This window comes from Vanacampus margaritifer, chromosome 3, assembly GCF_051991255.1.
Source record: "Vanacampus margaritifer isolate UIUO_Vmar chromosome 3, RoL_Vmar_1.0, whole genome shotgun sequence".
NCBI classification, from domain to species: domain Eukaryota; kingdom Metazoa; phylum Chordata; class Actinopteri; order Syngnathiformes; family Syngnathidae; genus Vanacampus; species Vanacampus margaritifer.
Window position 1 is genome coordinate 3,018,825 of NC_135434.1, and position 17,626 is coordinate 3,036,450.

Here is a 17,626-nt window from a genome sequence, read left to right on the forward strand (position 1 = left end):
AAAATAGTTTACAATGTTTAAAAACAATAGATGTGACAGTAGAATAATATGAAATTAATCTTTTAAAAAGTCATCCCTCTCCAGCCCCATCTTAGGTCTCCTAAACTTGTCACGGTGCGACTTAAAATAGCCAATCAGATTGTAGACAAAGAAGGCGTGACCAATCAATTCCTAGTGTGTGCATGCAGTTTGCCGACGACTGTTTAGCTCCCGTCTAGCTAGCAACAAAAGTTGAAACGAAGGAATCATACAGACCTGGAGACAAACAAATTGTGATTTTTTATCTATGGAACGTTTGCAACACGTGGCCTGGAAAACCAACGCCCAAGTCATTCTTCTCCCTGTCGTCTGGTAAGTTGTCATCTATTTTAATTGGTTGTACATTCCAAGTAATAGCGGTAAGTAAGTCGGTAACATTTCATGTTTGACAACATTCCAACATTAAAAATAAGCCATGCTAGCAGTGTAGCCACCGTAGCTAACATGAGTTTGCGTACAGACACGTACAGGTGCATGTCGTGTGCATGTGAGTGAGGGGCGTGGCTTGATGGGGCTACATTCAAATCTTGCAAACGATTTTTGAACATCACATACTCCACTTTTTAAGATAGCAGATTTTTTTTAATCACATTTTTTTGCAAAATAAAAATGTAATTGAAAAAAATATTTGAGCAAAAAAGAAACATTTCCAAGATTACACTAATGAAAAATATAATGGAGTCAAAGAACAGTATAACTGTTTTCTTTAAAACTTAGGCCATAAACAAAAATAGGGAAAAAAGTTACAAAATGTTGCTGAAAAACAAATTATTTTTAACATAAAATCACAATTAGAAGAAAAAAATTGTAAAATGTATGGGGGGGGGGAACTCCCAAAATTAATTATAGCCATAATATATTTACACAAAAATACAGAGTTGATAATCTCTGTTGGAGAATCACAAAATTTAGCTTTTACTTTTATTATGGGAAACAAATGAACAAGCAAGTAAAGACAAAAAAACAACAACTTTGTTTGGGATGAAAACATAAAAGTCACTAAATGTCAAAGTCAACTTTATTGTCAATTCCATCTCATGTACGTACTAGACATGCAAAGCAATCGAAATGTAGAAGTAAAATCTGTTTGGGATAATAAAAAAAAGACCTAAAAATGATCAAATAAAATATTTTGGCCAAATAAAAATGTAATCAAACCACCAAAAATATTTTAGGTAAGGTAAATTACAAAAAAATGTTCCAAAACACAAAATATTTTACTTTGGATATATGAAGGATATTTGTTTCAGATAAAAATAAATAAATGAATTAATAAAAATTAAAAAAAACACGATTTTACCAAAAAGTCCTGTTTTCATTTGTATTTTTAGAATAACAATTTAAAATTTTAAAATTTATTTTGTCTGTGTGGAAAAATGAGTTCCTATTAAAAAGCGGACAAGTGAAAGGATTTTATTGGTCAACGTGAGGAAGCCCGAAGACATAAAAGACGCGCAGACACACTCGCGCTCTACTTGTACTTGTTGACAAACGTCAAATACTCGTTGACGTCGTCGGGCGAGCCCACCACGAAGGGCACCCGCTGGTGGAGGGCCCGGGGCCGCACGTCCAGGACCCTCTGGGTGCCGGTGGTGGCCACGCCCCCCGCCTGCTCCACCAGGAACGCGATTGGGTTGCACTCGTACAGCAGACGCAGCTACACAGACACGCAAAAAAAAAAAAAAAAAAACACAAGTACCACCTGTTTTTTATTTTAGTCGTAAAAAAATAAATAAATAAGATATTCATAATAGTAAAGAAATTAAAATCAATAGGCAAATCTCTACCAATGTGGAATGTTCATCCCGTTTCATCTCTCGTCAACTGTGCTGCTGTTTTGGTTAGCAACAGTCAAACAGTGCTTATCTTTGCGATGGCTGCAACTGCAGGTGAATCTCAAAGTGAAGTTGAATGTTTTTCCCCTCTTCTTATCAGCTTCCTCCCCGCCCGCCTTGACATCCTGCCCAGCTGTCATCTCACTGTGACTTTCACTACTCCAGCTTCTCTTTTTATCTGCTATGTCACTGCAGCGTTCTTCACTTTTACGCAGTTTTTTTTTTTTTATCAAGAAAGTAAAACTGCACCATTCCACAATGGCGGTTTTTTTTGTGTATTTAAGAGGAAATGAAATAGGCGTCATGAAAGCAGGTGTTGTCGTCTCTGAAGGTGAAGCTTACCTTCCCTTCTGGGCTTTTTTGGTTGGCCGGGTACATGAAGATGCCGCCGTAGGCGATGGTTCGGTGGACGTCCGACACCATGGAGCCCACGTAGCGCGCGCCGTATGGCGTACCGCCGCCCTGCTCAACAGAAGACGAGAGCTGAATAGGCAAAATAATAATAATAATTAAACATTGGGGTCGACACATAAATGGCACAAAAGGCAAACATTTTAAATAAAATATATAAAAGAAAAAAAAATATTTGAAATGTCTTTAGAAAGAAAAAAAATTCTTGCAGAAATAGACCAAAAACAAATTTTTCAGAAAAACGATATTAATGTTTCTTTGACAAAAACGATAATTAAAAAAAAGAAAAAACATGAGATGCGAAATATAAAAATATTAGACAAATACACGAAAATATTTGACAAAAACACAAATAAAAGATTAAAAATGACACAAAAATATTACATGAAAATTACACAAACATTAGATAAAAAAGTAAAAAATAATTTCATTTACTGAGTGACAAAAAATGGACACAATGCTAAAATATTTGACAAAAACACTAAAATACTTGAGTAAACACAAAAATATTAGAAAAAATATACAAATGTTAGACAATTTCATGCTGCAATCCAACTGAGTGTGCTGCTCCTTCTGGTGTGCCCACATTGGCCACCAGGAGGCAGCATCATACTACAGCCATGCAAATTAAAGAAGACTAATACTTCTACTACTACTACAGTGACTCAGCAAAATGCTGTATGGACAATTCCGAACATCTGGGAATTTCTGATCAATCCGCAATACAATGCCAATGCTTTCTTACATGGTGAAAACAAACTACGTACTGTATTGCTTTTGCTTGTGACTAGCATACAAACCAGGCAGATTGTTATAGTAGTCAAACGAAATTTCATCACATTTTGAAATAAAATATAATCAAATTACAACGATCCAAAGTTCAATGCTTTTCAGTGAGTGGAGATCTTGGAGTTGGCCGCCATTTTGACGTGTGACGTCAACTCGGAATTGTCATTATTTGTCATTTTTCGCTGGGGGTAAGGAATAGATGCCTGTGAGTATTCTTATATGTGCTTCACAAACGGTGGAATTTGTGTTCAAATTTCTGTAGCCTTGCAACTATCAATGCTAACCGTTAGGATGTAAACAGCATTTTGCATTTTTAGCTCTGTTAGTATTAAGCTAAATGGGGTCTTTTTTAGGCAGTTGTTTGATTATTTTCAAGACGCAAAGTGTTATAATATGCTTTATTATATTATATTATATTATATTATATTATATTGTATATTAGGTGGCAAATCCAGGTCCAGAAAGTAAAAACCATGCCACAGTTTGGCTTTACAGGTGCTAGCAAGCTAGCTCCCCGGTTGCTTGATCACCTGCTAGGAAGCTAGCTAGCCTGCCACAGTTTGGCTTTAGCCCCTCGTGCTAGCTAGCTAGCTTCCTAGCTAGCTCCCCGGGCGCTTGTTTACTTGCTAGGGAGCTAGCTAACTAGCACGAGGAGCTAAAGCGCAACTGTGGCAGGGTTTTTACTTTCTGGACTTGGATTTTGCCATCTCTGTTAATGTAAACTTCAGCTGGGACTGGCAATCAAGGCTCATTTAAAATTTAAAGGTCTGTTTACAATTACCACATTTTTGTCATTCGAGTTAAGATGCAGGTGTGTTTCCTAAAGCGTCTACTCAGCACTCGTCTATATAATTCGGAAAAGAGGAAGTGTGTTGACATTCCAATGGGTTCAACTCATGTCAACAACTCAAAGTCCACTAAGTGGGCCAAGTAAACAACTTTTAAGCTCCTCGCTGAAACGCCATTAAAATTGATGTTTTTTTTTGATTGTCTAGTTTCTTTTGTCTCCATCTGCTGTGACTTTGCGACATAACATTTAATTTGTTTTTCAAATATATTGCCCAATTTGAAGGCAAACCGTGGATAAATGCAAGAAAAGTTTCTGACGGAACGTTTAATGCTACGTGACCTATAATAAACACAAACATCGCTCAGGTGTGTGCTAACTGTTCAAACTAACTTTTGACTTCAAACTTTGTGGAGCCTTCCAGGCAATGCGTGACACACTGCAGTCATGTGCTTGCTGACTCACGGCCCAGGAAGCACACGCCAAGGCCAAATGTGTTGACTAATTCCTGAAAACACATGCACACAAACTTAGAGGAACTGGGATGAAGGCGTCATGGAAAAAGAAAAGATGGTTTCAAAAGGCTGCATTGATGGCTTTGCAGGCATTTACAATACTCTAATAATGGTATTTGGAATCATATTTTGCTTCCAATTACTGTTGCCAATAGGAAAATTGAACTGATTGATTATCGAAGCTCACAAATTCTAGTTTGCACGCTATACAGCAAAGCAACAATTCAGCAGAATTGTTCAGACTGTTGCTGGGCAGAATTTATCAAGGTAGGTAGAGATATAACCAAATAAAACAATATTGAAATTAAAAAAAAAATGAAAATATCCTAATCAAATAAAGCTGAATTTAAAAATATTTATTATAAATATTTAAAATAAATAAATAAATAATAATGATTAAAGAATATTTTTTAAAATAAAACAAAAATAAATAAATAAATAAAAATAGAAGAAAATGAAATTATTGACAAATAGTTTGATATATTGATAAATAAAAAATAAATTCATTAATTAAAAAATATATCTAAATAAAATTACACTAGAAAAAAAAACTGAAAAAAATATGAATAAAAAGGAAACTTAACACAAGCCATAAAAAAGAAACACTTTACACACCAAAAAATAAGAAATGAATTCATTCCAAATCAAATCTTGAGTAACAGACATTCCCATCAACTTCTCAGCAAAAAACAAAACAAAAAAGGAAATGGCAATACGTATAGTGCCAACGGGCTCACTTAGTGTGACCAAAAAAAGTTACAGTTTGCGTTTTGTCGTCTGCGGCATCTCGCACACAGCAAAATCTATTCCAAGTCATCACTGTACCAACACATGACCGCCACCTTGCATCACATGTTGCCTGCCTGGGCCCAAAAGTGCTGAGCGTGCGCATCGCAGACAGGAAGGGGATGTTAGTTTGTGTGAGGAACAAGTGACCCCCCCCCCCCACCCCCAGTCCAGACTGGACAGTCAGATGCATGCAGCTGACCTCGGGATTCTTCTTGTGGTCGATGTAATGGTTGACGGACGGGTGGAAGTAGTTGGCGTAGCCCTCGTTCAAGCTGTAGATCTTCCCCCTGGGCTTGATCCTCACGTTCTTCTCGGTCAGGATGAACTCGCCGATGGCCTGGCGACAAAACCTATTTATTCAAATATGTTCCCGCTAATCACAAGTGGCAAAAGTACACACACTCTGTAGGCTACTTGTATTTAAAAATGAGTCACTTTCAAGTCATGTATATGAAAAAGTAACGCCTGACAAATACTTGCTGTTGCTGTACTTAAGTGCATTTTTCAGATGGCTTTCATTATGGGTTTATTTTTTCAACTCACTGGATCCAGCATGAAAAAATTGAGGCCGGCGCCGGTGCTGAGGGCCACCAAGGTGGCGCTGCCGTAGAGGGCGTAACCAGCACACACCATGTTGCTGCCTGGCTGGAGGGCGTCCTCCTCGGTGGGCTCGCCTTCCGTCACCTGAGGGGACAATAGAGAATCTAAGTATGTATATAGACAGTATGTATGTTTGTATATATTTATACCATCTTAAAAATGTTAGGCAACCTTGTAACCTTTTTGGGTAAAAAAATGGACCAACCCGCTACGAGGGTCAATTCAACTTTCTCTGTTACTTTTATTATTATTATTATTATTATTATTATTATTATTATTATTATTATTATACAAAACAACAATTTTTTTGTACAGAATAACAATAAAAATGGGTTGTTTTGATACAAAAGTTTGCATTTTCTGCCATTTTAAACAATTCAACCAACTCATGGCATTTACCAGCTACAAGATGACGCCCTCTAAAGGCCACAAGACGCCACTGCAAATGAAAAAAAAAAAAGTAGATTTCGTCATAGAGGGGTTGATAAATGAATTGATGATAAACAAATTACAACCCGTGTATCATTCGTTCAGTCGTTTTTTCAAACAAAATGGGAAGTACAAAAACAAAACAAATTAATGGCTTAATATTACACACCAATATAAACACCCCATGCAAGCCGTTGAAGCCACAGGGCGGCCATCTTACCACTCCCATCTACCGTATAAAATACTATACGAACACGTACAGATTAGACGTCTTGGCCTATCAGCTATCCAGTAATATATACAGATCAGTGCACGACCACGAGTCAGATTTTAAAAAATCGCTTCCGGGTCACGCAAAACTATCCAAACTGGACGAAACGTCCAAATGCCCGTTTCCCACCTGTGCACAAAATCGGAAAACGAGTCGTTCTCCGTTTTCTTCATTTTGGTTTTTGGAACGAATATTGAGAAAATAAGTCATATTTTTTTTGTTTTTGTTTTTTACTTCCCGTGATAGAGAGATGACATTCTGAAGGTGAACGATGGACTGATAGAAAGATAAAATGACTTGTTAAGTGAGCAAGCGGTCGAGAGACTCACTCGTTTATAGACTGCAAAGATGGTGCCGATGGACGCCAGGCAGTCGATGTTACTGGAGCCGTCCAGGGGGTCAAAACACACCACGTACTTACCCTGCACCACACAAGTTTAAGTGCCAATGTATTTATACATATACTACTTGCAGGTGCGTATATCACACAGATGCAAATTTCCAGTGTGTGCTTGCATCCAAGCGCACACGCTGACCCTCTTGTCTTTGGGCGTGACGATGAGACCCTTGTCCTCCTCGGAGACCATGCAGCAGGTGCTGTAGGAGGCCTTCAACATGTTGATCACCAGGTCATTAGACAGCACGTCCAGCTTCTTCACGTCGTCCCCCGTCACGTTCACGCAGCCCGCCATGCCCTGTCTGCGTGTGAAACACAAATATAGTAGGAAGTTAATTGCATAGCATACAAACGTTACAAACACAATCTTATCCCCGCAATGGATAAGGTCTGAAACCAAAAGTCACTTAAATGAGACATTCTTAAAATTGCAATAACAAAATTTGTATTATTGCGGGAACAAAGTCCTATTTTTGGAGAATATGCAGTGAACCCTCACATTGGCTGTTTGGCATTCACAAATTCAAATGTTTGCAGTTTTCTTTTAAGCCAGAGTTCGTTATTTGCAGAAAAACTCACATTTTTGCTATTACGTTATCGGGCTCAGTCGCTCATGCCAACACGAAAGTATTTCAAAGCACTGCATTGCCGCCATCTTGTGGTCACTTAGTGTTAAGGAACTACCAGTTGAAATGAGTTGAGCTTCACTTGGGACAACGGGTGTCCAAGCTCGGTCTGGAGAGCCGGTGTCCTGCAGGTTTTGGATGTTTCCTTACTCCAACGCACCTGTTCCAATCAACAGGGTCGTTATCAGGCTTATGCAGAGCTCGCTGGTGAGCTTCAGCTGTGTTGGAGAAGAGAAAACATCAAAAACCTGCAGGAATCCGGACCTCGAGGACCGAGTTTGGACACCACTGACTTGGACAAAAGTTTCACACAGCTAATTTGGTTATTGGGATTTTATGCTGCCAAAAATAGCCAATTTTCTTCTTCTTCTTCTTTTGCCAATTTTTGTAGATTGTGTTTTTATATAGTTTTTATTATTCTTATTCTTATCATTATTTATATTATAGACATTAACAAATAACAACATAAGACAGACACTGATATACATCCCCACCACCTCCAAAAAATCAGCATTAAAAAAAAAAATCATTAGCCGATTTTTAAAGACTTTTTTCCCAGTCAAGTAACAATCAAATATTGTGCCTGTATTTCATATCTTTATTGTTGTAAGGTTTAGGAATTTTATTCATTATATCTATTTTTTAATTAAGCAGTTCATTAATAGGGTGTTTGATTTTTACTCTGCAAAATATTGAAATCAGCATCAACCTAAAAAAAAATCCATAACCTTCGGCCTGAAAAAAAAAATTTGTTGGTAAAAAAAATAAAACATCTTCTTCTCTTAAAAATTGTTTTTTCTCTTATAAAATACATTCAAAAAAAACCATGCAATTAGAACCTTTTTCTGAAAATCAGACAGCATTTAATTTGCTGTGGCATTCCGGGGTGCAAACGTGTGTTTGACATGACGAGGTAGATACTCACAAGTGGGCCAGGCCGGCCTTACGCACGGCCGAGGAGATGGCCTTGATGGCGGTCATCATGGCGTTGAGCAGCTGCGTCAGCTCGCCCGTCGCCCCCTTGGCCTGCCGACCCGTCTCCGTAACGAAGCGGGTCAGCGTCCATACGTCCGTGTCGAAGGTCGACTGGTCCGACATGCTGCCTCCCGTCCTGGTGCGGGTTTGAATCCTGCCTCGGGTGAAAGGTACGAGCAAAGTGAGGGGAGACTGGGAAGGGGGGTCTATTTGGGTGTGTGCATGTGTGGTGTCAAGTGGCAGCTGCAGTGACTTTTTGCTAGTTGTGTTGTTAAACAGTTTGTCTCGTAAATCCGTTGCCTAGCAAAAAGTGGATTTTATTTTCTTATTTTTATTTTCAATCATTGGAACCGAAGATCCTGCATATATGCAAAATTTTACTCATAACCCAGCAAAGCCGGCAGACTGTCCACATATTCATTAGCTTCTTTCACACAGAGAGCTCATTCAGCAAAATTGCAGGAATATAAGATCTGGTATTTATTCATTTTTTATTTTTTACACAAAACACAGCAAATACATCACAATGTTTTCTGTGTTAAATTTCACATCGATCTTTTCCAACTTCCCCAAGAGCTCCTTTAAGACATTCTGCCTAACTGAACCATGAACACCATAACAAAGTGCCTGAATTTCTCCAGATTTAAATTTTACACAGAACCCAGCAATAGCAGGATTTTGCAGTGTTTGTTTTCAAACAGCAATACAGCACATTGGAAGAAATCTGATGTGACGTATCAAATAGTTGTCAGGCAGTGAGGCGGTCGTCGGGTTCCAACATTGTCCGTTTCTTTTTTAACACAGAGACCCAGCAAGATTGCAGCCTCGGCGTAGCACAAAGAGAAGCTTCTTAGGAAGGGTGAGGGTTTGCATGAAAGTTCACAGGGGCTGCCTGACCTTTTGAGCTTAAATGTCAACGTAACTGGAGTAGAGCGGACCCTTGGAGGATGTGCTAAGAGAAGGTCACACGTCTCTGGCTCGCAACATTTATTGTGTGCGTGTGTTTTTGTGGGAATGCTTATTGTGATTTTTACTCTCCACACTCTTTTGCCGTGAAACAACTCCCACATAATACTTCCGATTTACACCGTTCGAATTTTTCGAACTTGCTTCAAAAATTCACGCCTTCCGGGGTATTTGTCGTCTGAGTGCACATTACTTACCGTATTGGCACAATTTAACGTTAAATATCAACTTTTCCCCATTCATTTTTTTCCCTTCCCCATTCATTTTCAATGGGACTGACATTGAACTTTTTCTAAGTCCCACTTACCACGCCCACTGCCATACATACAACTGATCATCATTATCAGTTGTCATGTACTGCTCGGTGAAGCAGTTGGTAAAGAGCATTGTTCAGTAACCAGGAGGTTGCAGGTTCAAATCCCATCTCTGACTGTACATTGAAAATATATTTATGGCCATTATGCTAAGTTTTACCAACTGACTATCATATCAAGAAACAGATTATAATTTCTCTGAAATGATTAAATCCCACTTTAGACAGAAATTTGGTTTTGATTTACAAAACATTAAAAAAAAAAAAATATATATATTTTTAAATGCACCGTTGATGAATCATATCGCACCCCATGTGTTAAGATACATATCGAATAGTCTTTTATTCAAGAGATGCACACTCCTAATATATATGTATACCAGAAGTGGCAAATCCAGGTCCAGAAAGTAAAATGCTGCCATAGTTTGTCTTTAGCCATTGATGCTAGCTAGCTAGCTAGCTCTCTAGCAGATAAACGAGCACCTTGGGAGCTAGCTAGCTTCAATGGCTAAAGCCAAACCGTGGCATACATTCTCTTTGGAGGAAATGTCACATTAACAGCACTGACAAATATATTCATACTGTAAAAAGACAATAAGAAGCTTATTGAATCATATCGTCTCAAAATGAGCCGTATGTTATTTAATTGTAATCCCACTGAATCGTCAAACAAATCGAATTGTAAAGCTACCGCTGTTATAAAACAGCGCTGATCTCATCTTTATCTATTCAAGATCAATTCACCGACAACAAATGTTTTTGTATAAAATCATTTGTTACAAGACAGTATCAATATACCAGCAATAGCAATATTACACTTTCACCTTTTATTTGTGGAATGTCTTCATAAAGCCCTTCAAATACATACAAGAAAACACGGACATATTTTTGAAACAATTCACAAACTTTCTGCTTCCTTGAACAGCGGACGGCGAGCGGGTCCAAGCTCATTTAGCCTTGGCGGCGTGCTTGCGGCAGACGGCCACGTAGTCGGCCACGTCGTCGAGGGAGCCCATGGCCACCGGCGCCCTCTGGTGGATGTCCTGCGGCCGGATGTCCAGGATGTCCTCGAAGCCCGTGGAGGCGGCGCCCCCTGCCTGCTCGATGATGAAGGCCATGGGGTTGCCCTCGTAGAGCAGACGCAGCTTTCGGGAACAAGGTGACTCGTTAATGGCATCGCTAATCGGATCCATGCGTGACAACTTATTGTGTTGAAAGCAATTTAGCTATATTTAAATATTTTATATGATACAACAAACTAATTATCCGAGTGCGAGATTCAGTATCTTTGTGTGAAAGTGCTACTATGTACTACTATAGGTCTGATGCGTCAATTTGGCAAGTCTCTGTGTTAAAACAAAACAAAAACCAACTTCTGAAGCCGGAAATTTTTAGGGTCGACGTAACTGTGTGAAACTGCACACAGTCGCGGGAAGTATCCCGCCTTTGCTGGGTTCTGCGTACAAGGCTAAGGTAGATCAATGCCAGAACTACAATTATGGCTCTCATTCATCAAATTGGCTGTGTATCTGTGGGAAAGTGGCTTCTGACACCAGTTACAAAGATACCTTGCCTTTGCTGGGTTCTGCGTAAAAGGCTAAGGTAGATAAATGCCACATCTACTGTACAGTTGGGGCTCTGATGCGTCATCAGGAGGCGTCAGATACCTCTCAGGGTAGAAATGTACAGGGTTGATTTTGCTGTGTGAAACTGAAACACATTATTAATATCCCGCCTTTGCTGGTTTCTGTGTAAAAGCTTATTTAATGGCTCTTTTGTGTCAATTTTCCGTGATTCTTATGTGAAGAGGACTCTACCCTTGAAGGTGGAAATTTGCCAGGTTGGCTTTTATCCAAGTCGCTCTGCTGTATAAATATCATTGACGAAACTTGAGGGATGAACTCCATTAATACCAGTTTTGCAGGCTCTCCGTTTGAAAGAGGATTCTGATCCTAATTCTTAAGACGGAAATGTGCCCAGTCGACTTCATATCTCACCCCTCAAACCTGTTGCGTTACAGCCACTGCGAGCACTCACCTTTCCCTGGGGGCTCTTTGTGTTGCCAGGATACAAAAAGATCCCGCCGTACATGAGTGTCCGGTGCACGTCCGCCACCATGGAGCCGATGTAGCGGGCGCCGTACGGCTGGCTGCCGTCCTGCGGGCAGTTCCGATGCGTTAGCATTAGCTGCTTGCTAATCAAGGTGTCACTTTGTGGAGTTACAGTGGTGCCTTACGATACGAGTTTAATTTGTTCTGGGATCACGCTCGCAACTCAAAACACCTCAAATGATCTTTTCCCATTGAAATAAATGGAAATGCCATAAATATGCTCGAGCCTCACCCCCAAATTGTTCTAATGCGTTTTTTTAATGAGGAAAATAGCACTAAAAATATTGTACTTTATCAAAACATACGGTAATGACATGATTAAATGCAATTTAAAAAAATAATTGAAAAGTTTTTGTCTAGTCATGATGCATTAAATGCTGCTCTTCCTGGTGTGTCCGCTTGAGCCACTTGGGGGCAGTATAAGACAGACAAATGGATCAACTGTTCAAACCAAATCATTGCGTGAGTAAAGGTTCAAAACGCCACAGCATAAATGCTAAGATAACAGGGCCTTTGTTAGTTTGACAGTAAACGTCACCATTTGCTAATGTGCTACTTTTTGTTGTTAAGTGTCCGCTCAGTCGTGACTCGTATGTCAAGGCACCACCGCTGTACTAGTTTAACAATGACGGAACTTGACTGAGATTAAATTTACAGAGCGCTAACAAAAAGGAAGAATGTTAGAAGGAGATTTCACAAGATGACTTCCTGGAGCTTTGCTGAGCGCTTATGTCAACATTACCTGAGGAAACTTCTTATTCTGTAAATACTCTGTGACAGCCGGCTCAAAGTATTTGGAGTAGCCTTCGTTCACGCTGTAGATCTTGCCACGCTTTTTGATCTTCACGTCCCGGTCCACCAGGATGAATTCGCCGATGGCCTGACGAGCACAGAGAATGAAAAGAATGTATTTACATTCAATCGGAATGATTTTTGCTTTTTTTGTTGTTGACTGCTTGTCCAAAATACAAAAATGATCCAAATATACACCTAATGTGATCAAATTCAGTTGACATATTATAACTATTTAATTTACGTCTGTTACGACTAAACAATGCCAATGTAAAAAAAATAAAAAAAAATAAAAATCCAGAGCCAGAATATGGATCTAGATCTGGATTTACAAAACTATTTATTGATGTCTATGATATGAATTGGGATCTGAAGTGACAGCAAATCAGCTTCCAAATATTCAAGCTGCAAAAGGGATTTAGATCCACATCATATTGCACCAAAATGGTTTCATACCTTTTTGGATTTGGCCCATTTTACAAGATCCAAAGATAATATGGAGCCACACTAAATTTGTTCCAATTTGGCCCACAACTTTTTGAGTTAGGACCATGTTACAAATAGACCTAGATCTATATTCACACTAAATATCATCAAATTTCGTACATAATTTTTGTTACAAAGTGATTTCAATCTTGATACACACCATTGTCCATTTTACACATTAAAAATAATCTGGATCGACACCAAATCTGATCCAAATCCATTTTTTTAAAATGTCCATGTTAAATAAAAGTATTTAAATCTGATCAACAGTGGATTTATTATAATTAATTATAATTTCTGTAATTTGTACCCTAAAGTTGGAGCTACACCAAATTTAATCCAATTTGGTTCTCAACTATTTTAGTTAGCATATGTCTATCTAAAACAATAATATGGAGTGACACCATGTTACAAAAATGTAAGAACCCCCAGCTAATTTGTTCCAAATTGGCTCACAACTATCTTAGTTATGTCCAAGTAATAATGATATAAATCCAGATCAGAATTGGTCCAAGCCAAATCACAATTCATGTTACAAAATGAGTTGAATCTGGATCCACACCAAATTAAATCCACATTCTGCATGCATTTTTTTGAGTCATCTCCATTTTTACAGTGCACAAAGCCAAAACAATCCGGAGTCACATTTGTCCACATTACCAAAGCGGTGTCAATCTGAATTTACAGCAAATTGTGCCTAATGCTGTGTTCAAGTCGCATCACGAGAATGTACTGACCGGGTCGAGCATAAAGCAGTTGACCCCGTGTCCAGTGGAGAGCACCATCATGGTGGCGCTGCCGTAGAGGGCGTAACCCGCTGCCACCAGGTCCCTGCCGGGCTGCAGGGCGTCCTTCTCGCAAGGCTCGCCATCATCCGAGTCCTGCCAGACAAAATGGTGGGCGCTAGTGTGTCACAAATTGACGTGTAATCGTGGCTTCTTCTCCCACAATTTTCAAAGGTGAGAGGGTGCGAGTACCTTCTTGTAGATGGCAAAGATGGTTCCGATGGAGACCAGGCAGTCGATGTTGGAGGAGCCATCCAGCGGGTCGAAACACACGATGTACTTGCCCTGAGGAGAAGACATTTGAGCTCATTCCAGGGGTCGAATCCGACGTTTTTCCAGCGTCATACCCTCGTGTCGGGATCCACGATGATGGCTTTTTCGTTCTCCTCCGACACCAGCACGCAGGAGGTGAAGGACGATTTGATCATGTTGATGACCAGGTCGTTGGACAGGATGTCCAGCTTCTTCACCTGGTCTCCCGTCACGTTGGTGCTGCCTGCGATGCCGTAGCTGGGAACGAATGCGCGCACAGGATGAGATCGAGTGTTGACGCCAAAAATGTTCACTCGCAAATCTACCGATCATCTGAAAATGATGTGATCGGGCGCGATTTCCGATCACGTGGTCAAACTGGGACGAACCTACCTGCCGTTTGCTTCAAGATGTCAAAGTTGAAATGCGCATGTTCACTCTTATTTTTAAATTGTATTATTTTTAAATATGTACAGTTGAAGTTTTATGTACAATGATGTAAAACTGTGCTTGTTTTGTTGGTTATAGTAAAATCAATACAATATGTATAAAACTGTTTGTCTTGTAATATTTTTATTAAGAAGAAACACTATTTTCAACTTTTATGCTACGGACTGCTTGCTACTTATATTCTCATCTTTATGTAATTATATGTTCTCTACCTGGTGAGCCTTTTATGCTTTTTCCCAAGTGTATAATTTAACATTTCTTTTGACTGAATTAGCTTTAGTTTTTTTTTTTTTTTTAAATAATAAAATGTATCTTTTTTTTTTAGGTTAAAGTGGTGTTGTTGAACAAAATATAAATTTGCACATTCCTATTTCATATGTTTGTCTATTCACGGTTATGGTGATTAAAAACCACTTACTTAGAGTACTACCCCCCACCCCCATTTTACTTGAATCTTATTATTCTAAAGTAACATTACTTGACTACTTTTTGGCAACCTACGCTATAGGCTACCTGTGTGCAAATGATACACTGCTAGTAATATTTTTCTCACAAACAATTCTATCCTGTTTTGTTCGTCAATTCCTTATTTTTTACCGTAACGTCATTTTCCTCATCATTTTACAATGTATCCCTTACAGTTTTACTCTCAAAAGCAGTTTCCATTCACAATTTGTCCGTTTTTGAGCACATAACTAAAACACCTAAGTTAATATTGTACACTGGAAGCAGTTAAATGGTTAACTGATCAGTATGAAATGAGATTTAACCATGAAGTCTGTGACAAAGAGGAGTGGGCGTGGCCTCAGGTATGCGCTTCCTGATTGGTTCGCGCCAAACCAGAATCTCCTGCTTGGTTTGTGCCAACGTGGATGTTCTGCATGCAATCCAAGAATTTATCAGTAATGAATAATAATTAAGAAAAATACAGTCTTCGGCTCGTAGGGGCGTGTACTTACAGGTGAGCGATGCCGGCTTTGCGCACGGCGCTGGAGATGGCCTTGACGGCCGTGCACAGCGCGTTAAGCAGCCGGGTTAGCTCCCCGGTACCTTTGGCCCGCCGGCCCTCCTCCATGACGAAGCGGGTCACGGTCACCACGTTGGTGTCGAAGGCGGCTTGGTCCGACATGATTGCCACCCCCAAAAAACTTTTCTCTCAGTCCAGAGGAGGAAGTGCCGCGGGACTTAAATGCAGCCCTGACGCTGAAGTCGACGGGCCAATCAGAGAGAAGAGAGGAGAGGAGGGGCGTGGCTTCCATGGCAACACACTGGTTCGCTTTGTGGCAACTTTTGAGGTGATAAGATGGAGTGTGAGCTCCACAATGGACTGTGACTGTGCACTTTATTTGGCAATGAGCACATTTGATAATCACGCGTTGTGAAATATTGCACAAGTTGACGTTCTTATGCGGACACTTCATTAGGTACACCAGCGCGATCAACTCCAAAACAACAGAAGAAAAGCTATATAAATTTATATATTATATTGTTTTGTTAACATATATATAAAAAAAACGTTGGTATTTGTTTGTTTTGTTTTAACTGTCCAATGTGAGGTAACCAAACTAATACAATATACCCCCCATTTTTTCTTGCAAAAGTACTACCATTTTTTGACATGGTTTAATTCACCTTTCAACAAAGTGAGAACGTTGCGTTCCTTGCATTGTGTTTATTTGAACGGGCTTAACAGTTTCCACATGTCAAACAAGGCATTGTTATATCTGATAGTGGAGCAAGACAGCCCAGTGGTTAGCACGCACGCACGCACGCGCGCGCGCGCACACACACACACACACACACACACACAGACCTCAGTTCAACCTTTGGATCAACTGTGAGGCAAAATCCACTCCTCTTTCACAAGTACACTTCATTTTCAGGCTTAAACTCAATTTATGACTTTATTTTCAGTTCTGATCTGTGTATTAGAAGCTGCTGCTAGAAGCAGAGTCATAAATAAACATTTATATTGTGTTTTAAAGTGTTTGGCCACTACAATGTCATCACACTTGCATGTGCTATCACATGATGCGACTAGGGGCTGTGTTTACATTGTATAACAAATTCAACTATATTTATATATTAAGAAAAATTGCAATCTAATCCAAACAAGGGAAGCATTATTGACAGTTATATGTATTTATATACTGCAAAAAAAAAGATAAAGGAACAAAGTGTTCCCTTAAACGAGTACAAGGAAATAAATACTATTTGAGTATGAAAATATTATGTAATATTTCATAAAAAATTCTATTTGAGTGAACAGTTGCCAGAAAAGAGTCCAAATCAACAGTTAAAGACTACTGCTTTCTGACAGAATTCCAAAAACTACAAAGGACTACAAAACGTCGGACATGTATTTTCTTGTGATCTGTGCTTTTGCCACAAGATGGCGACCTCTGATTGTTCTATGCTTCAGGAAAGCCGTCTTTGGAACGTCACTGACAATAAGTATTTTTTTGTAAAAAAAAAAAAAAAAAAAAAGAAAAGAAGAAGAAAGTAAATTGCGTTAAGTTATCTGAACAGAAGCGGCGAGATGGTTACTCGTTTTTGTCGATGCCATTTAGCGAAAACCTGGCGACAATACGATGTTGATATATCAATGCGCCTGTTTATCCATCTCAAGCCATTGACCGAACTACATTGTTTGGCGGAGGAAAATCGAATGCGGCAAATGAACGGTGTGGTTTGGGAGAAGTAAAAAGTAAACACATTTTATTCGGTATTGTTTTTTTCATATTGAGTTCCGTTTCATCGTTGTCTGAAAAAAGTTCGCTCGGTTAAGGTAATTAAGAGTAATTGACACTTCACAGCATTTCCTAATTTTCTTCTTCTGTGGTTGGTGAGGGTACCCAACCTTTTAACGACGTGGTTTTCTTTGCTGTAGTTTAGTATTAACTAGGGCATTGCTGAATTATGACACAAAAATATTGGTGAGTTTAGCCACAGGTGAGTTATTACACCTGTGCCTGCGATTTGACCTTCTTATAGCATTTAGTGGAGGG

At 39.3% G+C, this 17,626-nt stretch overlaps 2 protein-coding genes and 1 long non-coding RNA gene across 4 annotated transcripts; 1 reads left to right on the forward strand and 2 right to left on the reverse strand.

Moving 5' to 3' along the window:
• The first annotated feature begins 123 nt into the window (after positions 1-123).
• LOC144048422 (uncharacterized) lies at positions 124-14,883 on the forward strand. The gene is made up of 3 exons (XR_013293346.1): positions 124-351; positions 10,668-10,901; positions 14,091-14,883. It is a non-coding gene; the product is annotated as an uncharacterized LOC144048422 (long non-coding RNA).
• On the reverse strand, positions 1,438-8,590 carry fbp2 (fructose-1,6-bisphosphatase 2). Of its 2 annotated transcripts, XM_077560359.1 has the most exons (7): positions 8,414-8,590; positions 7,002-7,164; positions 6,795-6,887; positions 5,709-5,849; positions 5,365-5,502; positions 2,217-2,336; positions 1,438-1,696 (listed from the first exon to the last, which is right to left on the reverse strand). In XM_077560359.1, exons 1-7 carry the CDS (start codon positions 8,584-8,586, stop codon positions 1,511-1,513), a joined length of 1,014 nt encoding a protein of 337 aa, XP_077416485.1. In that variant the 5' UTR covers positions 8,587-8,590; the 3' UTR covers positions 1,438-1,510. The 2 variants fall into 2 exon arrangements, with proteins under 2 accessions (XP_077416485.1, XP_077416486.1); XM_077560360.1 differs by lacking the exon at positions 1,438-1,696 and having other exon boundaries at positions 2,049-2,336; positions 5,365-5,515.
• Positions 10,555-15,795, reverse strand: LOC144048419 (fructose-1,6-bisphosphatase 1-like). Its single transcript, XM_077560355.1, has 7 exons — positions 15,578-15,795; positions 14,264-14,426; positions 14,109-14,201; positions 13,869-14,012; positions 12,596-12,733; positions 11,780-11,899; positions 10,555-10,887 (listed from the first exon to the last, which is right to left on the reverse strand). The coding sequence occupies exons 1-7, from the start codon at positions 15,745-15,747 to the stop codon at positions 10,690-10,692; spliced, it is 1,026 nt and encodes a 341-aa protein (XP_077416481.1). The 5' UTR covers positions 15,748-15,795; the 3' UTR covers positions 10,555-10,689.
• Positions 15,796-17,626: the final 1,831 nt, after the last annotated feature.

Excerpts from the sequence above, each read along its gene's own strand:
- LOC144048419 (XM_077560355.1), bottom strand. The coding sequence starts at position 15,747 with ATGTCGGACCAAGCCGCCTTCGACACCAACGTGGTGACCGTGACCCGC. Across the intron at positions 12,734-13,868 it reads ACTGCTTTATGCTCGACCCG|GCCATCGGCGAATTCATCCT; the intron begins GTCAGTACATTC and ends TGTGCTCGTCAG. Across the intron at positions 10,888-11,779 it reads CAAAGAGCCCCCAGGGAAAG|CTGCGTCTGCTCTACGAGGG; the intron begins GTGAGTGCTCGC and ends TGTTCCCGAAAG.
- fbp2 (XM_077560359.1), bottom strand. The coding sequence starts at position 8,586 with ATGTCGGACCAGTCGACCTTCGACACGGACGTATGGACGCTGACCCGC. Across the intron at positions 5,850-6,794 it reads TCTTTGCAGTCTATAAACGA|GTGACGGAAGGCGAGCCCAC; the intron begins GTGAGTCTCTCG and ends TTGTCCCCTCAG. Across the intron at positions 2,337-5,364 it reads ACCACAAGAAGAATCCCGAG|GGCGGCGGTACGCCATACGG; the intron begins GTCAGCTGCATG and ends TCTGTTGAGCAG.